General features: G+C 35.2%; 1 protein-coding gene across 1 annotated transcript; it reads right to left on the reverse strand.

Annotated features, from left to right (window-relative positions):
• Positions 1-20,520: 20,520 nt before the first annotated feature.
• On the reverse strand, positions 20,521-23,449 carry LOC113925496 (nucleolar GTP-binding protein 1-like). The gene is given in 5 exon segments (XM_035726341.1): positions 20,521-21,763; positions 21,765-21,810; positions 21,812-22,168; positions 22,170-22,574; positions 23,409-23,449. Coding segments are annotated over 5 exon segments (1,788 nt in total). The 3' UTR covers positions 20,521-20,824.
• Between the last annotated feature and the right edge of the window lie 506 nt (positions 23,450-23,955).

Consider the following 23,955-nt stretch of genomic DNA (forward strand, 5'->3'; position numbering starts at 1 on the left):
GCCAGTCTCTATGGTTTGGAGATGCAATGTTAAATTTTGGGGTAGTTTTAATAAATAGCCATGGAAACACTGTGGACAACCCATAAACATCAGCTACAAAGTCCCTCTAAGTACTAAATTTCCAACGACCAGTCCAGGTCTCATAAAATCTGCATTAAAGCAAGTATCTGGCAAGAAATAGTTTCTAGTGGTTTCATTTTTCTCTTGTTCAGCCCATAGACCATTCCTGGGTTTATTCCCAGAGATTATATTCGATAAAGAGTTCACAGAAAAATCTGTCTGAAATGTACCTGCTACTATATTTTCTTTTTCCTCTCCCTTTGCCACCCTTTTGACAAGCTAAACTAAACATGCATCAAGTGCACCATACTCATATTTTTAAACAGTTACACCTTTATAGAAGAGACAGTTTATTAAAAAAAAAAAGCTAGAATGTAATCTCCATGAGAACAGGAATTCTTGTGTATTTTTTTTATCTATCGCACCCTAGATCAGTCCTGTTTCATTGAATATTTTTTGGGTGAATTAATGAAGGGGCTTTGCCTGTTGCACTCTCTCCATTTCTCTTTTCCATGAACCCAGGGTAGATAACTGGGTATATAAAACAACTTCTTCTAGGTCAAATATAACTAATGATGTGTACAATGGTCTTGGCTTCTCTTGAAGAACAGTTTGCTTGTTTGGGGATGGCTGCCAAAGATTTCTATATAAGTGAAAGCTAAAGAGTAGAATCACTGCCAGGATGTGTAATTTTCCATTTGCTGCTATCACAAATTACCACAAATGTAATGATATAAGCAGCACAAACTTATTTTCTTACAGTTCTAAAGAACAGAAATCCAAAGGAAGTCTTAAGGGAGCTAAAATCAAAGCGTTATCAGGGTTGTGTTCCTTCTAGAGGCTGCAATAGAGAATCTAGTTCGGGCCGCTTCCACTTCTGGGGGCTATCACATTCCTTCACTCCTGGCTACATTATTCCTGTCTTTGCTTCCAGGTGTGGTGACTCATTCTTTTTTTTCTCTCCTGCAACAACTTCATCAGCATAAAAGTTATAATTTGCTCAAAACAAAATGGTGAGGGGCTCCTGGGCTTCCTTGAGCATCTGCCTTCGGCTCAGGTCATGATCCCAGGGTCCTGGGATAGAGTCCCGCATCGGGCTCCCTGCTCGGCGGGGAGCCTGCTTGTGTTCCCTCTCTCACTGTCTCTTTCTCTATCAAATAAATAAAATAAAATAAAATAAGAAAATAATAAATATTATAAATAAATAAAATCTTTAAAATAAAATAAAATAAAATGATAAAATAAAATAAAATAAAATGGTGATACTTTCTGGAAATTACTCATCAGCCTGTTAGTTATATTTGGTATTTTTTTATATTTTGGTAATTTAGATCTATAATTGAAAATTCATCTTCAAGTTGAAATGCAATATTTATTTGCAATAACCACTGTTTACAGGGCAAAAAACAAGCACATGTAAATTTGACAGTGACAAAATGAGAAAAGGGATAGAATGTTAATCCAGTAAAATGCACATTTAAATGGGAAAAATCTTGAAGTGTTTTGTCAAAAATTCTTTGCTTTCATTGCAAATGAATTTTGCAAGTTATAAAGCTGCAAATTTTCTAAAGGAGTCGTTTATACACTTTTACATGATGAAAAGCTGTAAGGAAAGTGAGTTAATGGACTATTCATGGTTAAATTTGCAAGGTGAGACTTTACTATAGTTAACTGACAAGGCTGTGAAAATCTCAGAAGAATGATGATCTCCCAGCTATGCTATACTTTTGAATATTTATCATTTTTGCAATAATTGATCATTCATCTTACAATATTTTTTCTTTTAATAAATCAATATAGAATTTGGAAGGATATTTTTATGACTCACATCTTATCTTACAGATTAAAAATGGGCAGCACATGTAGAATTCTGGTTTTGAACAAATGTTAACATTAAAGTTATTTATTAAGGTTTATTATTAAGGTTAACATTTATTAAAAGTATATGTATGATGTATCTGTGTGCAGATGTTTATGAATGTACATGTCTATAAATATTTTAAAATTACATTATTTCCTTTTTTCAAAATCAGTCCTAAAATTAGTCCTAAAATCATTTGTTCTCTTCCATTTTTTTATTCCTTTAACAGAGTCACTTAAACATGTTTTAATTTTATTTAATCTTCCTCAGTAAAGATCAAAATTGCTTATTCCAGCATTTTCTGCTAATATACAGTTTCTACAATGTCTTAATTCATGTTTCTTTTATAAGCTTTATCTGCTTCTATAAAACATTTTGCTATTTTTATGTATTCCTGAATTTTTCAATTTAATGTTACTGTGCATTAGTAATATGAATTTACAATGGAAAAATGTCAGAAAAATTATACAAGCATAAACATCATAATTCTAGGTAAATTATGAATGTCATAGTGTTCAAAGTAGTGGACAATTACATCTGGTTGAACAATTAGGAAATTTTAAGTCAAAAGAAGTGTTGAGTTAGCTTTGAAACTTTGTCATTTATTGACTTGCCATTTAAAATACCAGAATTTTGTGTTTCAAATGTAAAAGAACAGACCTGGAAAAGAAAAGCAAATTTATTGTTTTATAGCATTTTAAATATGATACTGGAAATTACACTATTCAAATTTTATGCATGAAACAATTGTATACATTAAACTGGGAAATGATGTATTTTCCTAGTTCTGAAAAATAGAAATTCATTAATTCATTCATTCAATGCTATTTTATGAAATATCAACTTAATTTTTATTTGATTTCATTATAGTCAAATCTGCACAAGAAGAAACAATGAGTTAAGTCCTTGGAATAAAGCTCTTTTACTCAGCGATTAGATACATAATTTGCCTCTGAAATATCTATTCACAAAAATCATGAGTTACTATAATTACACATTGAGACTACACACATATGCCTGTGAGAAAAATTAACTGAATTAACTAAACTGTGTCATAAATTTATATTCAGTTTTAGGAATACATTAAGATTTATAAAATGGATATTTGATCTAATTTTGGGTTAGCTAACTTACAGCTACTACAGAAAGAAGTGTTCTGTAATTAGTGACCTTATGAGGAGTTTACAACAATTTCAACATAATGCCAACCTTTAAAATAACCAGGGACACCTGTGTGGCTCAGTTGGTTAAGGGGCCAACTTGATTCTTGGTTTCTGCTCACGTCATGATCTCATGGGTTGTGAGATCCAGCCCCATGTCAGGCTCTGCACTCAGTGGGTAGTCTGCTGGAAGATTCTCTCCCCTGCCCCCCACCCAAATAAATAAATAAATCTTAAAAAAATAACCAATTATTTTATCAGCAAAATGAGTTTATTCAGTAATAGCAGAGGAATTGCAGTCTGGGACATGCAAGCTATGGTGAACTATAGGCAAATCAGAAGAGGCAAAGGCAAGATCAGTTTTTATTAGGTTTTCAGAGGAAATTCAGGAGGGTTATTTTGAACAAAAGTTCAACCAATGGGAAAAAAACAAGAGTTTGAGGTTGTGAAGTTTTCTCATTGGTTGCCAACAGTGATTAGTGCATTGTTGCTGGGGCAGGGAGGGATTTTCCTTCTTTTTCTTAAAAGCAGTAGATAAAATTCCAATGTGAAAAATACTCTCTTTTGTAATAATTCTTCCCTCTTCCTCCTGGTTTTGCAGGCTGCAATCTGTGGTATGTGCATGAGAACCACCCTTCAGATCTTCCCAATTTCATTTTAAATGAAGTTTCCTTTATTTATTTTCACATTTTCCCCTTTTGTTCAAGATCTTTCTTTGAAAGCTTCACTGACCTAGTCTAGGGCCACTTTACCACATTTAGTGGTTTTGTCCCTCAGTGCCAGAAAGGACTTTTCCTGGTTGTCATGTCCCATGTGAGGGAAAGTGTATAAAATGGAAATTGTGGAGGCCACATTTGAATAATAAGGATGAGTAGGAAGAAGAATCTCAGGGATCTTCCACCTAAAGTCTGTATCTTATCAAGTTTATAAGCATTGAAGATCATCACAAAGCCCTGAACCACAAATCTGAAGGTAACCAGTTGCATAGATCAAAGGACCATGTATTATTATGTGGATTTTCTTTTAGCCAATATGCTTGTTCTCTGATTCTATGCAACTGGGTATCTTCGCACTCAGAGAAATTTATCCATGTACAACAGGTGGTATTGCTATCACACAAACAATTTCTTATTGATCAAGTAGATAATCTTGGGCTATGTTATTATGCCAAATTATTTTAGCCAATGAGACAAGTGATAGTTGTTAAGCTGTTATTGCTTTGGCTGTGGAATGGGCTAGCTCTCCCAAAGTTAGGGAAAGATTTCTTCTCATGCATTTCATTGGCATTTAGTCCAATCAATGGGAGAAAGGGTCTGCCTAGGGAGGGAAATCCAGAGTCATATATGCCTCCTGGAAGTTCCTGTTTAAGGTGGCCAAGGATATTCAATAGAGTGGACCAATGGGAAGCTCCTGATGTGGTATGGCTGTTAACAGGGACAGTTAAGTCCCAGTAAGCATAGACCACTGATTTGTCAGCTATCTTAACATTCCCATGCTCTCGAAATGCTGTCCACCTCAAACAAAAGTGAAACCAGGTGGAGTATAAGGACTCCAGCTAAGGTCTGGTTATTGATAGATTCATTTGCTGGAATTTCCTGATTGACCCTTTCAAACCATGGGTCAGAGAAGTTGAGATAACATTCTGAGAGCCTATTCCTTTTAAGGAGGTCTTTTCTAAAAACCTCACAAAGAGAAAAATTAAAAAAAAAAGTAAAAACCTCACAAAGAGGTATAAACCCATTTGTATCTCCCTTGAGTGCAGGGGAATAGATCATATTTAAATAAAAGAATGTGGAGGAATGAGAGTCATACGGCAGAAGTGGAGGTGTTTAGTTGAGCTAGCATGGTTATGACTGGGGAAAGGTTGAAACAAGGTATAGGAACATCTCGCTGTAACAACCTAACCTAAGAGGTAGCAGCACCTGTAAGCTTCCAAGTATACTCGGCAGTGGCGGTTGGGACTAAAGAGACATTAGCTGCAGGTAAGACTAAAGGGTCTCTGACATTGTGAACAGATCAGAGTTTCTGGTGACGATCCAATAGTCAGAGATGTTTCTCTTTTTTGCAATAGACTAAAAATTTTAGATCAGGGCATTGTCTCTCCAAGAGAAAGAGGGAAAAAACAAAATAAGAGGCAGCTGCAAGAAAGCGTCAAGAGAGTCATGGTCTGGTCATCTCAGGAAAGCCTTCTCCTTGCGCTGTTGTATGCTTCAGTTCCTGGGAATCTTTACTGTCAGGTCACCAGTTGGTGTGCAGGACCAGTCTAGGTTTGGTACTTTCTTTAGATATGACATGAGAACCCAAAAGTTTATTCCCTGGAGTTTGGCAGCACGGGGTTGGTTAACAATAACTGATAGGTGCCTTTCCAACCGGGTGGAGGGAAGTTTTTCTAGAGATATCTTTTCCAAGACAGGAAGTCTCAGAGTTGCAAAAATGATATTTAAGGTCTCTGTTTCTCAGGATCACACTGTAAAAAATTTTCTCTATCAAAGCATGGTTGTTTACAACAGAAACAATTAGGTCTTTATAGTATTGAAGTATGTCTCCTTTTTATCAGCTGTGGATTAAAAGCAGGGCTTATGTGCATTGAGCAGCCTGTTATAAGAAGAAGAGATTTTTATTGAATGTATGCAAATAGACACATTGTCATGAAAAATAAGAATATTTGATAAGCGTTTCAGAATTTTGGAGGAATCTAGTAGGCAGGAAGAAGTAAATGCTTCAAACTTTATTGTAAAGATACACTTTACCAAATTGCAGTAAGTTATAGATGGCTTAAAGAATAGAAAAAGGGGTCCTTTAAATCTGGAAAACAACCCAGTAAAGCAATCAGTTATCTGTTAGAGTTTTGGAAATTCTTACTTGGTTCAATGTTATGATCTTAAATTTATCAAAACCTGTGTTCTAGAGTACTTGTCAAAGTCTTTTTCATGAATCTCTTTGAAGAGGAAGCACTTAAAACAATCACCTTCAGGGCTGCCTGACTCCATTTTAAATGAGGTTTCCTTTATTTATGTTCACAACAGGAATAGTTAGAGCCAAAAAGACAGACCCCAAAATAAAAACGGATAAATCAACACAGAGCTTATAAACTTACTGTTCTTCCCCAGGTTTTTATCACTTGACTAAGAAAAGTCACAGAAGAGAGAAGCCAGAGAAATCAGGTTTTCTTTTGCTTTTGCTTTTTTTCCTTTTCTTCTCTTCCTCTTCCTCCTCTTCCTTTGTCTTCTGGATAACACTTGAAGATCATTTGGATTTGGATTTGGAAAAGACAGAGCTAGAAAAAGTCTGACTTCACCAAAAGTTGCAATATCTAAGTAATTTACCAATATAGCAAGTATATCACTTGGGAGTAACTAATATTTAATTGAAAGGATTATGTTGATTTTTCATATTGACTTTTTTTTTAAATTTCTTAGTATTCTCTCCCCTTTACTCTGGTAAGTGTATTCCTTTTTCATAGTCAATAGCTTTGCCAAAAGTGGTTCTGATGAAACTACACATCATATTATCTCCTTCACCAAAGCCAAGAATTTGACATGGGAGCTAAGTTAAACAATTGTTTTTCTCTAGTATTTTTTTCCCAAAGAAAGAGCATTTAAAAAAATATAATTTATAAGTTTATATTAGTAATAAATAATTAACTTAATATGACACAAGCTTGCAAAATATTATGCTATCAGGTAAATACTCATAATTTCTAGTGTTCATTAAAATAAAAATTTTGATATATGAAATTGGAGAATTTATACCATTCTAAGACTATGCTTGTAAGACAGTGCAGTTTTCTCTATTTTATAGATATAGAAATGAAAAAATTTTTTGAGAGGGAAACTTGGTTTTCTCTCATGCCCATTTTATGTTGGGGGAAAATTAGTTCAAATTGTCTCTTTATATATAGGAATATAGTTACTTAGAGTGTCATAATATAAGTGGTTTTGTAAATTTTACAGCTATCTAATGACAAGAGACAAAACTATGTGATGCAGTTAATCTCACTCCTAGTTCATCTTTGAACACAAATATAGTAAAATACTTATAAAGTATGCTGTTATAATCAGTGACCTTCCATCATATATTTATCAAGTGCTCACTTTTTACAGGACTCTGCTAAATGTTGAGACAAAATGGTCACTGCTACAGATCTCTGATTGAATTTATAGTCAGTCATCCAAGAGATACAATCAATTTAATACAAAATTAGAATATAATATGGAGATTTCTCTGGTATCAAAATAAATGTTATGTAATTACAGAAAGAGAATCAAGTCCAGATAAAAAGAATGAGGAAAGCAGAGAACTAAGATACATATAATAGTTATTCCTATAAAGCAATAGTTCAAGAGAAGAAAATACATTTTCTACATAGGTGAGTAGCAGTTCTAAAATCCTATACACACACACACACACAAGCAAATGTATTTGAAGAATATTTTGGCTTAGAAACTCTTCATGCTTAAGTGAGAGACATATAATGGAAGTGTTGAAAGCGATACAGGGCTAACTCTAAGTATATTGAGAAAACACTGAAGGATGTGAATAGAGTAAATAGAAAAATCACTCAGGACATAACTTGGAGAATGGTTTGAGGGGAAGGAAAAAGTCTAACAAAGAAAAAAAAATATAGCTATCCATATCTATAATATGGATAGAAAAACATAAATATAAGTACAGGAAAGATTAAATAAATATGGTACTACAATTTTTGCTAAGTAGCTTAAAATTTAAATGAAATAAAGTATTGTACTAAACTGACTAAATAAGGAATGGGAAGACTGAAGCTTCATGTGGTACAGAGTGATGCTCTAATCCTAAACATGTCTACATCTTAATTCTCAAGAATAACAAAATATGTGCTAGATCTATGTGAAGAAAACTACAAACTCAGAAGAACAGAATCAAAAAACAACTAAATAGATGAAGCAATATTCCATATTCATGGATAGGAAGACAATGTGAGCATGATATCAATTCTTCACATTTGATCTATAGATTCAATGCGATCTCAACAAAAATCCTAGCAATCTACTTTGTGGATATTGAAAAACTAATTCAAAAGCTTATAGGAAAAGCAAAAATCCCAGAATAGCCAACACAATATTAAAGGAGAAGAACAAAATTGGTGGACTGACACTACCCAACTTCAGGACTTACTACTAGAAAGCTACAGTAATCAAGAAAGTGGGATATTGGTGAAAGAATGGACAAATAGATCAGTAGAACATAAAAGAGAACTCAGAAAAAAAAATCCACACTAATATAGTCAACTGAACTCTGGTAAAGAAGCAAAGGCAATACAAGGGAGCATGGTGCGGCAACAACTGGAGATCCACATGCCACACCAGCAAAAAGTGAATCTAGACACAGATCTTACACCCTTCACAAAAATGAACTCCAGATGGATCACAGATATCAATGTAATACACAAAACTATAAAACTCTAGAGGAAAACATAGGCCAAAACCTAGATGACCTTAGGTATAATGATGACTTTTTAGATAAAACAAAAGGCATGATCATGAGAAAAAATAATAAACTGGACTTAAAATTAAAATTAAAACTTTTGCTCTATAAATACAATATCAAGAGAATAAGACAAGGCACCTAAGTGGCTCAGTCAGTTGAGATTCTGACTCTTGATCTCAGCTGAGGTCTTGATATTGGGGTTGCGGGTTCAGGCCCTTGCTGGGCTCCATGCTGGATGTGGAGTCTACTTTAAAAAAAAAAAGAGAGAGAGAGAGAGAGTGAATAAAACAAGCCACATACAAGGAGAAAATATTTACAAAAGACATATAAGCTAAAGGCCTGTGATAAAGGACTATTATCCAAAATACACAAAAATTCTTAAAATTGAAGAATTAGAAAACAGCCTGATTTAAAAACGATCAAAGACCTTTTTTTTTTTAAAGATTTTATTTATTTATTTGAGAGAGAGAGAGAATGAGAGATAGAAAGCACGAGAGGGAAGAGGGTCAGAGGGAGAAGCAGACTCCCTGCTGAGCAGGAAGCCTGATGTGGGACTCGATCCCAGGACTCCAGGATCATGACCTGAGCTGAAGGCAGTTGCTTAACCAACTGAGCCACCCAGGCGCCCAAAAATGGTCAAAGACCTTAACAGACACTCTCCAAAGATAAAAAGAAGGAAAATAAACATATGGAAAAATACTTCACATCATATGTCATCAGAAAATGTAAATGAAAACAATAATGAGATACTACTACACACCTATTAGAATGGCTTAATTCAAAATAATGACAACACCAAATGCTGGTGAGAATGTGGGACAACAGGAGCTCTCCTTCATTGCTGGTGGAAATGCAAAATGGCACAGCACTTTGGGAAGACAGTCTGGCAGTTACTTAAAAACTAAACATTTTCTTACCTTATGATCTAAAAGTCATGCATTTTGATATTTACCCAAAGGAATTATAAACTTATTATCCACATCAAAACCTGCACACAGATATCTTTACTAGTTTTATTTACATTTTCTAAAACATAGAAATAACAAAGAAATCTTTTAGCAAGTGAGTAAATGAATAAACTATGGTACATCCAGACAATGGGATATTATTAGGCACTAAAAAGAAATGTGCTATCAAACCATGAAAAGATATGTTGAAACTTTAAGTTCATATTACTAAGTGAAAGAAGCCAATCTAAAAAGGCTACATTCAGTATGATTCCAACTATATTACATTCTATAAAAGGCAAAACTAAGAATACACTAAAAGGACAGTGGAGGGTAGGGGTTGGAGAGTTAGGGTGGGATAATAGGCAGACCATGGAGGACTTTTGGAAACTACTCTGTGTGATGGATATATGCCGTTATACAATTTTCAAAACTCACGGGCAACATGAGTTTTGTACAAGATTGTGTAACGCCAAGAGTGAACTATAATATCAACCGTGGCCTTTGGGCGATAATGATGAGTCAGTGTAGGTTCATCAGTTGTAACAAATGTACCACTCTGAAGGGGGATGTTGATAATGCAGGAGGCTATGCATGTGTGGTTTAGAGGGTATAAGGGAAGTTTCAACTTTTCTGTGAACCTAAAAGTGCTTTAAAAAGGTAAAGTTCTGGAGAAAAAAAAGAACACTGCGGAAGTGCTGCCGCATAACTTCCAAGGTTACATCATAAACAGTTATAAGGCTTCTGCATGGCCTTTTCTTTCTTGGAGTGGCTTGTCTTTGGATCTAAGTATCATGCTGTAAGGAAATCCAAACCACCTCTTGAAGAGCTTTCACAATCCAATGCCTTTGAAGAAAGAAACTGAGGTCCCAGTTTGACAGTAACCATCAACAATCAGATAAGTGAGTGCATGAGCCTTCAGGTGATTCCAGTACCCAATCTTTGATTCTTCAACCTGAGGCTGCAGAGATCACAGAATTTATACAAGGAATCCCCACTCTGCCTTTTAAAATGATTTGATTGATAAAAATATATGAGTATTTAATGACAACAAATTTGGGGATAATTTCCTACAGTGTCTGAAGTATCTCCTCTTTGTACTGACAATCATCATTATTAAGTTTTTACTTCTCTAAGGACCCGCCTTAGATTCTGTCCAACAGTAAAAGAATTGCTTCACATAAAACCTCAACATGTTTATCACTTCCTCAAGTCATTGTACAAAACTGGTAAAAATTCCAAACTTGGATTCAACTCGGACTACCCACGTGTATGCCTGTGTAACTGAACATATCTCTAAACAAGCAAACAAACAAACAAACCTCAGCTATGCTGACTGGTCTCATCTTTAATTCATGACCACCCCCAGGCAGGTGGGGCCTTTTATACTTGTTCAGAGCACTTAAAAAGAGGTCATTTTATTGCATCATAGGGAATAAATAACATGTACATCTTAGATTCTATCTAACACAGTTAACATTACAATTTACGTTTAGATCTTAGGTGAATTTGTTGTCCTCCCGTGGGTTGTACTTTCTGATCCATTCTTTTTCACAACTCTTTTTGTGGAAATTAAATTTAATTGAATTCTGTTTTATAAAATGTATCTTAATTTTATAGTATTAGTATTAACAAGTCCAGAGCATCACTCTATGGTTTCCCTGTTTTTTGTTTTTTACCCTTTAAACACATTAAAATAAAAGTAAAGCAAGGCACTCTTGTAAATTTCTGTGCAGTTACATTAAAAGAAAACAATATTACAGAAAGAAAAATAGAAGAGACATATAATCTCACTTAAAAATAAGGGTTTATAGGGTAATATAATATTATATCATGTAATCGAACATTGTGGTAAATTGTAAGTGCAATGTTTAATCTATGAAACTTCTGTCTCTATGCAGCTGTTAATTCTAATGTATTTGAGAATCAAATTTTTCAGTGACAATGATGGTTTTTCATAAAAATAAAATAAAATAATGCATCTTTAGTAACAAGCAAAAGTAAATAATCCACATGATTTAGTAACATAACAAAATATTAAAATATAGAAATGATTACATTATATAAATTTCAAACCATAGCATTTCCTTATGTAAGTGCCAGATCCCATGATGTGTACTGGATCCATGATATTTGACTGGCGATTTCACATATACCAGAAAATGTTTATATGTATATGTTCAGAAATCAGTATTTGCTCTTCACTTTTTTTGTATTTTATTCTCTATAATAAACCATATGGACTAGAATCCTTTACATTTCTAATTAGAAGACAAATTTCCTGAAACTCTATATAATAAATTATTACAGTAGAGACATCTCACTTGTACAGGTGGGATGCCAGGGAAAGACAAATAGTCTAAAGTAAAAAATGATAAAGGGAGCCACAGAGATATACATCAGACAAGTCAAAGGCTTCTTGGTTCAGTGAAGGCTCCTGGCAAAATCATTTAACACATAGTTTTAAAGTATTATAGAAAAAAATGTACTCTGCTTTATATAGAAACTGTGCTCTAGTGATATATTATATATTGTTTGATTGATTTCTTTTAAAATTAGCAGTATTTTAGGCTGAAATGGAGAGCCAATAGAAGTGTTAACATAATTTATACCGGCTGCAAATGTTAAGTAGTTTTATTCATTGTGGGAATAAATCTATCCCTCTGTTTGAACTATCAATTAAGTTGATGGCTAAAATTCATTAAAATAGATGTATAGCATGCTATTCAAGACAAGCAAATGCTTCATCTATCACTGCTAAGTAAATGATTGTAAGAAAAAAAATGATATGGAAAAGATGGCGCTTTAGCTTTCAATTTACCCCAAATTAGAAACAAAGTATATGGTTAATTTACATTGTAAATACTAAGGACAAAGTCCCCATAAACATTCCTAGACTTCTCAAACAACAGGTTTCCTTAATTTACTCCACTATTTTCATTAGCAAATCTATAGAATCTTAATCTGTGTAAGCACATTTGAAGTAGAAATTATTAAAAAGGGGGCAAAAAACTCAATTAGTATTATTTTCAGTTAAAACAATGCAGATGAAACCATATATTTATTTCTTGTGAAATTATTCCCTTTAATACATATAGTATATGTATAGAGAGAGAGTTTTAAATGTTTATCAGGCTAGAGAAAAAGTATCATGACAAAATAAACATTAAACAATAAACATTGTGATAAAATAAACATTAAAAGTCTATACATAATTTAAGTATGATTGTTATCACCATTTTATACATTAAATTAAATTCAGAAAGGGTAACTATTAGTCCCTAATCACTAGTTAATATTCTGAGTCAAAATTGCATCTCACATCTGTGTCATTCTAAGACATGGGCACTTTCCCATCATCTCATGTTAAAACCATTTTGGATAATTGATAAGATTCACAATTTGATTGAAGCCATCAGAAAAAGAAAAGAATTCCCCCCACACACACAAATCTTCATCATTTCTAGGAAAAAATAGTGTATTTCACAAAACTTCACTATCACTTAAAAATGGAAACCATGATGTCATTTCACTATAAAACTTTACATAAATATTATCTATTAATTCATTTTTGTGTGTTTTTAAATAAAAACGTTTTGACTACAATGCTATCAAAATTTTATTCTCTTATAGCAAATGTTATTTCTTTTTTAAATTTACCTCACTGATTTGTGAGAAATAAAAACAGTCCTGATAAGAATTCTGTTTCTAAATCTATTTTTCCTCCTATTTGTTTGTCCCTTCAAGTCCTTCCCTGTCTCCTTCTTCTTTCCAAACTTCTCAAGAACAAAGAAGTATTTCATATGAGGAATATATGCAATGACCACATTATGGGAATTGGAGGTTATTGATTCCAGCAGACTTTAAAATAGCAATATTTGGGATATGATTATTGGGTTTATATTTTATTATTTGTTTTATTTATTTTAGAGACAAGATATTAATTATCACCTGAAAAACTCACACTTCTATTGTTTTATTGTTACAACACTCATTTAAAAGTATCTTTCTAGCAAACCAAAATATCACTCTCTGTCTGTTGACAATGTGTGTAGTTCTGTCTACTAGGTTGACACCAAATATGTGTGATATAGTATTACTGTTCAAAACATTTGCTGCTCCTCTTGGGGAAGGATTATACTGCTGCACCCTAGCAATGTCAATGTTGCCAGCATAATTTGCAGTGACTCTTTCTGCAAAAGGATATTCCTCCTATCCCTGCCCAATTATCTCAGACTTAGTCATTGTGATTGGTGATGATCCACTCAGAAAGAGAATTGTACATCCTTGGAGTTTGAAATCAGGAGAGGTCACGTAAATCATTTTAGCCAATAAAATTTGCGTGGAGGTAATATGTGTCACTCCTAAAGCTGTAAACTTACAGTTAACCTTTATCTCTCCCCTCTCCCCCCCCCACACCAGTCAAGCAATTGGCATGGCCCAGAGAGTGTATGCTCCTTCATCCTGGACCTAGAGAGAAGATACTTTGGAGCAGAGATGCATTCATTTCAAAATGGACATTTAGCACGAGACAGAACTGAATTTTCTTTTCAGAAACCATTCCATTGCACCTTAGAGTTGCTTGTTAACACAACATAGCCTATTACATCCAGACTAATGAATGTTGTAACTGAAATTTATTAAAATCAAATTTGGAACAAAATAAAAACTAGCTTCCTATAGCACAACATTCTTTATGATGAAGAAGTGGTGGGACCTACTTTACTGTGAAGGTCAGAGTATCTTTTATGATGGTATACATATGATGAGAAATAACTTTTGTGATCTAAGAAATGTATCTAGAAATTCCTTTTTATGGCGTTGTGATTGAATTTTGCTCATGTTGTAATCACTTATCTTGGTACTTTAAGGTCAGAGATGATGGCTCTATAAATACACATCATTTCATTGATTTTGGAGATTGTGTTAGCCAGGGTTATCCAGAGAGACAAAAATGAATAGTATATGTATAGAGAGAGAATTGACCCTTGAACAACAAGGATTTGGACTGCACAGTTCCACTTACACAGTACAGTACTGTAAATATACTTGTTCTTTCTTATGATTTTCTTACAATGTTTTCTTTTCTCTAGCTCACTTTGTTGTGAGTACAGTATGTAATACATATAGCATACAAGACATGTATTCATCTGTTGTTTTTGGTAAGGCATGCAATCAACCATACACTACTGGTAGTTAAGTTCTGAGGAAGCCAAAAGTTGCACATGGGTTTTTGACCATAATGGGAGAGGTCAGTACACTTAACCCTTACATTGTTCAAGGGACAGCTCTATTTATCTAGCTCTCTATCATCTATCTATTTATCTATCATCTATCTATCATCTATCTATCTATCTATCTATCTATCTATCTATCTATCTATCTATCTATCAATCATCTATCATCTATCATCTATCTGTCTTTCTATCTATCATGAATCTTTTTATTCTAAGGAATTGGCTTACATGGTCAGGTTGGCTGGCAAGTTCAAAATCAGCAGGGTGGCTGAATGCTGGAGATTCAGGAGAGCTGGTGGTGCTATGAAATCTGAGGGCAGCCTGCTGGAGAACTCCTTGGTGCTCTCCTCAAGGACCTGAATCTTTTTTTTTTTCTCCTATTCAAGCCTTCAATTGATTGAATGAGTTCATGTTACTGAGGGCAATCTGCCTTACTCAGAGTTCACAGATTTAAATGGTGATCTCATCAAAAAACACCCTTCAAGTTGACACATAAAATTAACCATCATGAGGATATATTTATATTTATCTACTTATCTAGATTAGTAGATAGATATGTAGACTATTATAAAGTTGGTAAATAATTATCTAGTGAATCATTAAAAATGAAGGATGATTTCACTTTTTATTTGTGAACAAATTTAAATTTGCTGTTATTATCTAGTCACTCAAAATCAGCTTATACACAATATATTGTCTATTAATTATGTTTGATACTACTATTCATACATAAATAATATGACTTTACCTATCCACATTAATTTTTAACTCAACATGCATTGCTTTTGTTTTGAGAACAATGAGTTTCAGATCTTTAAATAAAATTTATTGATAAATGTTTGAAAATCCTAGTAATAGTGTAAGAAAGGAAGTCAATTTCAAAAAAGAAAGAAATTCATTTTGCTCTTGGGTAGCACCCTACTTATAATATTTATATTTAAGGTAATAAATACTATAGGCTAATTATAAAAAATTCATTTTGAATTATAACATCTATGTTGTTATCTCCTTATTAACTACTTTAACTGCAAGCTGTGGCACTTCTCAGATTTCCTTGATAAACATAACTCACAAGTTTTGTTGTTGGTTTCACCAAAGCAAAGAAAAACTGTCATTAAAAAAAAAATGGCATTGTAAGATAGTTTGGAAATGATCTAGTCCCATCCACTCATTTCACCAGAATTAGCAAGGTTATTATTATTATTCCTTAATCTAAAAACTATAGAGACAAGTCTACTGCATCGTTTTTTTATCATTTCATTTTTTCCCCAAAAGAACCACAAATGTTCAGCAATTCCTCTCAATTTATTTTCTCATTTTAAAAAATCCATCCAATATTAAATGAGCATATACTATAAGAAATACACTTTACTAGGCATGGTGGAGAAGAATTGTGTGTATGGAGAAAGGTTAGGAAGTCATTGCTACTTTCTTCCACACTCTGAAATATGATAGAAGCTTTTTTTCTTAAATATGCAGCAAAAGTATTCAGATTATTCTCATTAAGTATTAGTAATGATACTGCTCATTGTCCATAAGAAACAAATTATTTTTATAGTTTATTGTTAATATAAGTTGAAGAACTATAATTTTCATCTTTACTATTTCTATGGAGAAAGAGACTCCATTGCTGTTTATCTATAGAGAAACATAGATATTTCTATGTTTGTAGATAGATGTTTCTCTTACATATTTGTAAATATGTGAAAAACTTCATTAAGTTAACAAAATGAGTTCCTAATACCTCTGTGCCTCAAAATGTCTTGTGGTGATTTGAATTTTTTAAAAAAGAATTATCAAAACATCTTTTTTTTTTTTTTTTCTAGTTTATAGTTCCAACCTAAGCACAGTTAAAGAATAATGTCTCAGGCCAGTGAAAAATTTTAATTATTTCTTTGGAGTTCTGAGCAAATTTTCAAAAATTATCCTGAATCCACTCCTGTTCTATTTCACTACAGAATTCAATTTATATTGAGAGTTGCATCTTCGGACTTTGTGTTGTTTTCAAAGGAATATTTCATAAGTAAATACCTATAAAATACATTCTACACCTACAAAGTCCTAATGATAAATAACCTATATCTGGGTTTTATCTAAAAACAAGGGAACAGAGCATCATGGAATACTCATTTTGTAAGAGCAAATATGTCTTCCCCCAAGAGAGGCCTACAAGTTTATTTACAGTCAATTTATAATATGTTGTTATAATCCTCTTTACACGGTTTTCTCCAAACGGGATTTAACACTGCTGGATGAAACTAATTTACTGGCTTCTGTGGTCTAAGATTGATTCTGTTGATAGATAATCAGATATTTATTCAGCTTTCACTGTGGTTTAAAAGAAGTTGCCTCAATTGATGCAAGTAGGATAAGATTCAAACTATACAAGGAACTAAAGATCTAATTTACTTTAAAAAAAGTTCTAATTTTGTGACTTAAATTTCTTTCAATGTTTCTGTATATAAGAGTTTATCAAGTTTACAAATAGGAGGAGTGCTTGGGTGGCTCAGTCAGTTAAGCATCTGCCTTCGGCTCAGGGCATGATCCTAGGGTCCTGGGATTAAGCCCCACATTGGGCTCCTTGCTCAGGGGAGAGCCTGCTTCTCCCTCTCCCTCTGCTGCTCCCCTTGCTTGTGTGCCCTCTTTCTCTCTCTCTCTGTCAAATAAATAAATAAAATCTTTTAAAAAAGTTTACAAATAGGGCAACCATATGATTAATCATATATACAATGGTACATCTGAGAGTGAAAGGGGTCTTCTTAATAAGTAATATTTTAAAACAGATGTAAATATGTAGGTTCCTGGGAAAACAGGACATTAGTTCAACTTATCTATAAATGACTTAAGGAGAGGTGCCATTTCCTTAACCGTGATATCCTTAGCACCTGATCTGTCACATAATGGACACTTAATAAATAGTATTTAAAGTAAATGATGGATACATTTTTTAAAAAAATAATCATTATGCCTTCTTTATAACCATTTATTTATTACAACCTTTACTTATTACACCTGTAATTCAAATTCTATTAACTCTGATGTTTTAGGGAATAGTCAGTATATTAATTATTTTAGGACAATTTATATTCTGTGAAACAGCCTTGACTGCACTGTATTAATAGTCTCTTACCCTTTACTGAAATCGTTTATATATCAACAAAATATATGCACATAACCCACAAATGTCTGGATGGAAGTGTGAACTCAGTGACAGAAGTGAAACAGTGGAAAGTTCGGTAACTTACCGTTAAAGTGTCAGTGTCAATAATTAGGGAATTTGTAAAGGTGTTTGTTCCTGCTTCATTGCTTCTGATGATATTAGAGTATCTGATACTTTGAAATAAGGTATAATGACATGAAGATAATTTGTCTAAATGTAATATACGATCTTGTGCATATAAAGTCTAAATGGAATATGTGATCTTCTCAACCCAGTTTTCAAATAAGGTTTATGTTTATAAAATTCTAATAACATGATGTTTAATAGGAAGGCTTTGAGAGTGGTTTTTTTGAATAAAAAAAATATGATGACTGGGGCTCCTGTCGTTAAGTGTCTGCCTTTGGCTCAGGTCATAATCCCGGGGTCCTGGGTTTGAGCCCCGCATCCGGCTCCCCCTGCTCAGTGAGGAGCCTGCTTCTCCCTCTCCCTCTGTCAGGCACTCCCTCTGCTTGTGCTCTCTCTCTCTCTGACAAATAAATAAAATCTTTATAAAATAAAATAAATAAAAAATATATAATGATGGTTACCTATTTCATAAGTGAGTCACAGGTTTATGGAATTATAATGTCAGCTACAGTTTAAGAAAAGTAAAACTTCATTCTCAAACTTCTTACAATAATAAAAATGAACAGAATTATTTTTCATAAATATGAATGGGACATTGGTACTAAGCCTAATTAATGAAAAAAAAACTGACAAAGTTGATTCTTTTAAAAAGTTAAAATGGAATCCCAATTCATTCTTGTCACACTGTAGTAAATTAAGGGAGGCAATGTAAAATTCTAGTAAAGGTCAATAGTGTGATATCAGGAGAGTTGGATTTTTATCTCTTTCAAGTGCTTATCTCTTCAGTTTTAGCTAATTATTTAATTTTCATTTCATCTGTTTTTTCAACTGAAAAATTAGGAATAAATAAGCATTTCTAAAAATCCATTCATGGCAACCACTGACATGTGTAATAATCTTTTAAAAAATCATGTTGTGTTTTGGGATCAAGTCTAGGACACTCTTGAAGATTGATAATTTACATTACCATTTTGAGAAGCATTGTTGCAATAAAAAAAAAAGCATGCTTAATTGTGTTCAACATAGTAAGAACCAGACTTTAGCACAACTTTTTTCTTAAATCTCAATTTCTAGGAATTGCATTTTTGGAGAGATATGAAGAAGACAATATTTAATCATTTAATCTAAGTATTATGAATATTTTGCATGTGTTAAATCAATAATCTGGTTTATATGTATTTCTAGTGTAATCGGAAAAATTCCTATTTTTATACAGATAAAAAGTCTTTATATTTTATAGTAACTCATATCAAATTTCTATTTCAAATCTCCCAACTTACTGAATTATGTTGATGCTGGGAGACAGAATGACAAGAGTTAAATGTGCAAATTAACTATACTATCTCAGATCTTTCCAATAAATCAAATTTAATATGATTACTAAAACCTCAGACATTTCCCATGTTACAATTATCCTCTATCTTTGTCAGTTGAAACACCTTCTCCTAACTTGGGCAGAGCTTCCTGGCCCGCAGTATTCCTGCTGCAGAGCTCCTTTACCTCTGTCTTCCCTGACTATGCTGCTGGCCTGCTTAGGATGAAGGGTGGGGTAGAATTGGGTAAGACAATATGTCTGTCCATATGGTGGTTGAAATAGTTTTCACATCTTATCCATATATTTTCTCCCTCTGGAGAATTTTATGGTCAATCTAGCTTGAAGTCAAGAGGTTTATCTACATGGGTGAGAAATCATAATTCCAAGTATAATGGACCTGATCCTGTGGAACTCTCTATGCTGGTGAAAACCCCAGGAGTTTTGGCCCCGATCCTCTGATTCCCAACTGGTTGTTTCATGCCCACTTTCATTTGATGCAAGCAAGCCTTCGTCTACTCTTTAATAGCTTTACAAAAGCCTATAGCCGTCAAGACTCCTATGAATATAATCAGTGGCCTACTGGAAATAGTGATATGCGCTTTTATAATAGTTAGGAGCTGGGAGGAGCTTGAGACCGTCTTTTCTTCTTTCCTGGCAGTTTGCCCCATTGTGCCACTTCTAAGATTCTTGTTCCATGTTCTACACAACAGTGACAGTTCTCACAATGGACACGTAGGAATGCAAAGAAATATTTATGACTTAACAGGCAGACCATGCAATACCACATAAATAAGATTAACAAAACACAACGAGAGCAATTTACAGGATATTCAACATTTAAGGGGAGTATATTACAGATTGAGCAAAATGTTCTGCTTTTTTTTGTTTTTTGTTTTCAAAACAAGAGTTAATTAATTTTCCCTTTTCATTTGGCCAAACTATAGTGATTTGTAACTAAACAAACAAACAAAAAAAACCCTAAATCAACCAAAACCACTTTCTTTCAGAGGTTTATCCTGGATGAACTAGTTGGAGACAGGCTACAAGGATACACACGTCATAGAGAAAGACTAGAAAATCATGGCGCGCTGGCTCTCAGTAGGCAGGGCAGGGCTGGCAGCCTTCTGCCCGTGTCCACAAGCAGAGAGGTTTTATTCGCAATAAAAGACCAGACACACATGAACCAAATTCCCTCTTGCGGAAAGATTTTTCTCCATCAAAACACACATGATGTCCATCTTTCCGGTTCTGCTGATCTGAAGCAACCCGAACTCCCTAAATGCAGAACCCACCATCCACTCGTAAGACCCGTACCGTGGGGCAGCGCTAACACCTTCCTGCACCCACAGCCCCCGCCCGAGAGCAAGCAGCCAGAGCTTCAGGTGTCCTCACTGTCTGTGGTTTACAGGCGGTGCCCCGATCCTGGGACCCCCCCACCAGACGAGGCTGGGCACCACCCCGACCAGCCAGACCGCTGCAGGTGCAGAAGCCACTACCGCCTGTCCTTTTTCCCGGCTTTCCTCTTTCCGGAGAGCAAGTGCTTGGGCTTCATATCGAATACGTGTCTGTCTGCTTCTTTCTTCCCCAGGCGGTTCATCTTCCTCTGAGCATTCTTCATCATAGTTTTGGTTTTCTTCACCATCTTGACGTCCCGAAGGCCAGAGACATCCCGCGGAGTCCGAGAGCAGCTGCGGCTGTGGGCTACAGACGTGGGTGGGACAGAATCCTCCCGTTTCCTCTTCCTAGTAATGCTCTGGGACCTTCTGGCCCGGACTGCATAATGGGCATTGTCTTTGTCATCCATGTCAACACCAAGACTGTGCATCTCATCCTCCAAGACTTTCCGCTGAACCTTCTTAGCGGTCCGAGGCATCCTGGGGCCCTGTGTGTTCTCCTTGGACTGCAGAATTTTCAGTTTCTTTTTTTCCCGAATTTGCTTCGCCAGCTGGCGGATCTCCCCCACCTCTTCGTCCTCACTGTCAGACTCGCTGTCATACTCCCCTGCTGCTGTCCTTAGCTCTTCCTCTTTTTCTAACTCTTCCAGTTTCTGCATGATGTCGGGATCTATATAATCAGCTACGTTATGGCCTTCCCAGATCTCAGGTATCTTATTGTATTTCTCAGAGGAGTTCATCAGATCCCAGTACTTCTGAAGGCCCAAAACATAATCATCTCCCAGCTCCACTTCAAGGTCTCGTTCCCGTTTCCTCCTGGGCTCCCCAATGTCCATTCTCTTCCTGCGTGCCACCACTCCCTCAGGGATGAAAGGGGGCCTCTCCTTGTCGTCTCTTTTGTTCGGCACGGCCAGATGCAGCCTGTTCAGCACCTCGTTCACTTTATTTCCTTTCATTTTGGTTTCAACTCGATGAGCCAGGAGCCTGTCACAAGCCTCTGTTTTCACTTGAATAACCCCTTCCTCCGTCAGGGTGCTAGCTAGTCTCAACCACAGGAAATCCTGCAGCCTGCAAATCTGCAAATTTTCTGATCATCTTCAGAAAGCTCAGCTATCCTCTTCACGTCACATTTATTTGCTACAACTATAAGAGGCTTGTTGGTAAAGAGAGGTTTGATGTTCTGGAAGAGCTCCAGCTGCTCCTTCAGCCCGTGCCCACACTGCTCAGAGAGGTCCATCACGAGCAGAACCGCGGCGCGCAGGTGAGCCAGGGCTGTGATGGCCTGCATCTCAATGGTGTTCCGATCCTCCAAAGGGTGGTCCAAAATCCCTGGAGTATCTACAACCTGCCAACCCAGATACTTATAATCCATGTGCCCCACAAACAGAGACTTAGTCGTAAACGCATAGGGCTGGACATCCACATCGGCTCTCGTCACCTTGCTCCAAATATTCCAAACTCTTCTTCTGTCTCCTGATGATCGTGCACATCCGCCCGAGGGCCGCGCGTTTCAGCTGCTTGCAGCGGTACAGAGAGTCTCCGTACTTCATGAGCCGCACGTAATCTTTAGCCACATTGTCCACTAAATTTTTGGCAATATTTATTTGTCCTAGAGCCAACTTGTAATGATCCTTGTCATAGAGAATGTTCATCAAATCAGCATAAAATGGATGGATATCATCCAATTTGGGGAAATCTATTAGAATCTGTGAGAGTCTGTCATGGTAATTCTGTTGAGTAAATTTGACTTTCCTCATATAAAAATGTCTAATGCGATGGATTTGGTAATGTTTATGGATAACTGTTGGAGTCTTCCGTTGAGTCTTCGATAATGTCAGGTCTTGTTTTCTACTTGTAGAAATTAATTTTTCTCAATAAAAATGTACAATAAGCCAATTGAAAAGACCATACTGGAGAAGTAATCTTCACTGGGAAAAAAAGCACTGCCAGGTAACCAAACCTAGAATTCATATTTATAATTAATACAAAGGAATAACAAAGGAATAACTTCTTAATTACTCTTTTTAAAAAAAACTGGCCCCTAAAAGTTTTTTTTATTATGATTTCATTCTCTTAATTTAAAATTGGTTGAAAATAGTTCTGTTTGCTGATTTCAAAAATACATAATTGGGTTACAATTTATTTTTCATCATTCATAGAAAATATGATTTTGAGTCTTCAGTAAATGTATCAGTATCTGATTAGTCATCAAAACATTTGAGCAGCTAATAAGATTTGTTGTGGTGGTGGTGGTGGCGCTGGTAGCAGTGCTGGTGGCAGTTTAGGTTTTATGTTTCCTTGTTTGCTGGTTTTGCCTTTTGTTTTTGTTTTCATTTTATCCCTACACCTTTAAAAATAATTCATCATTACTCCACATTTCATGCATCAAATATAATTGATGATGCAGGAAACATGACTGAAATCTAACAGAAGGGGCTCCTGGGTGGCTCAGTCATTAAGCGTCTGCCTTCGGCTCAGGTCATGATCCAAGGGTCCTGGGATGGGGCCCCACATTGGGCTCCCTGCTCCACGGGAAGCCTGCTTCTCCCTCTCCCACTCCCCCTGCTTGTGTTCCTGCTCTCACTTTCTCTCTCTCTCTGTCAAATAAATAAATAAAGTCTTAAAAAAAAAAAGAAATCTAACGGAAGGACTTTAGAAGAGGCCTTGTATAACACCTCTTACCTGGCTGCTAAATATTGTTGCATTATAATGCATTCTACCATATTTGGAGAGACAGTTGATTAAGGCATGTTTAAAATTTTATAATTAATTACACTTTGAAAAAATATATTGGGGTCTGGAGGTTTTCATAAACAAGAGATTGTTTTACTCTTTTTTATTTATTTATTTATTTATTTATTTATTTATTTATTTATTTATTATTTTTTTAAAGATTTTATTTATTTATTTGACACAGAGAGAGAGATAGCCAGAGAGGGAACACAAGCAGGGGGAGTGGGAGAGGGAGAAGCAGGCTTCCCGCGGAGCAGGGAGCCCAATGTGGGGCTTGAACCCAGGACCCTGGGATCATGACCTGAACCAAAGGCAGACGATTAACGACTGAGCCACCCAGGCGCCCCGGTTTTACTCTTTTTTTAAAAAAATTATTTATTTATTTGAGAAAGAGAGAGTACGCGCACGCATGAGTGGGGGGAGGGGCAAAGGGAGAGGCAGATTCCCTGCTGAGTGGGGACCCTGATGCCCAGGACCCTGAGACCATGACCTGAGC

Source organism: Zalophus californianus, chromosome 2 (assembly GCF_009762305.2).
Source record: "Zalophus californianus isolate mZalCal1 chromosome 2, mZalCal1.pri.v2, whole genome shotgun sequence".
Classification (NCBI taxonomy): domain Eukaryota; kingdom Metazoa; phylum Chordata; class Mammalia; order Carnivora; family Otariidae; genus Zalophus; species Zalophus californianus.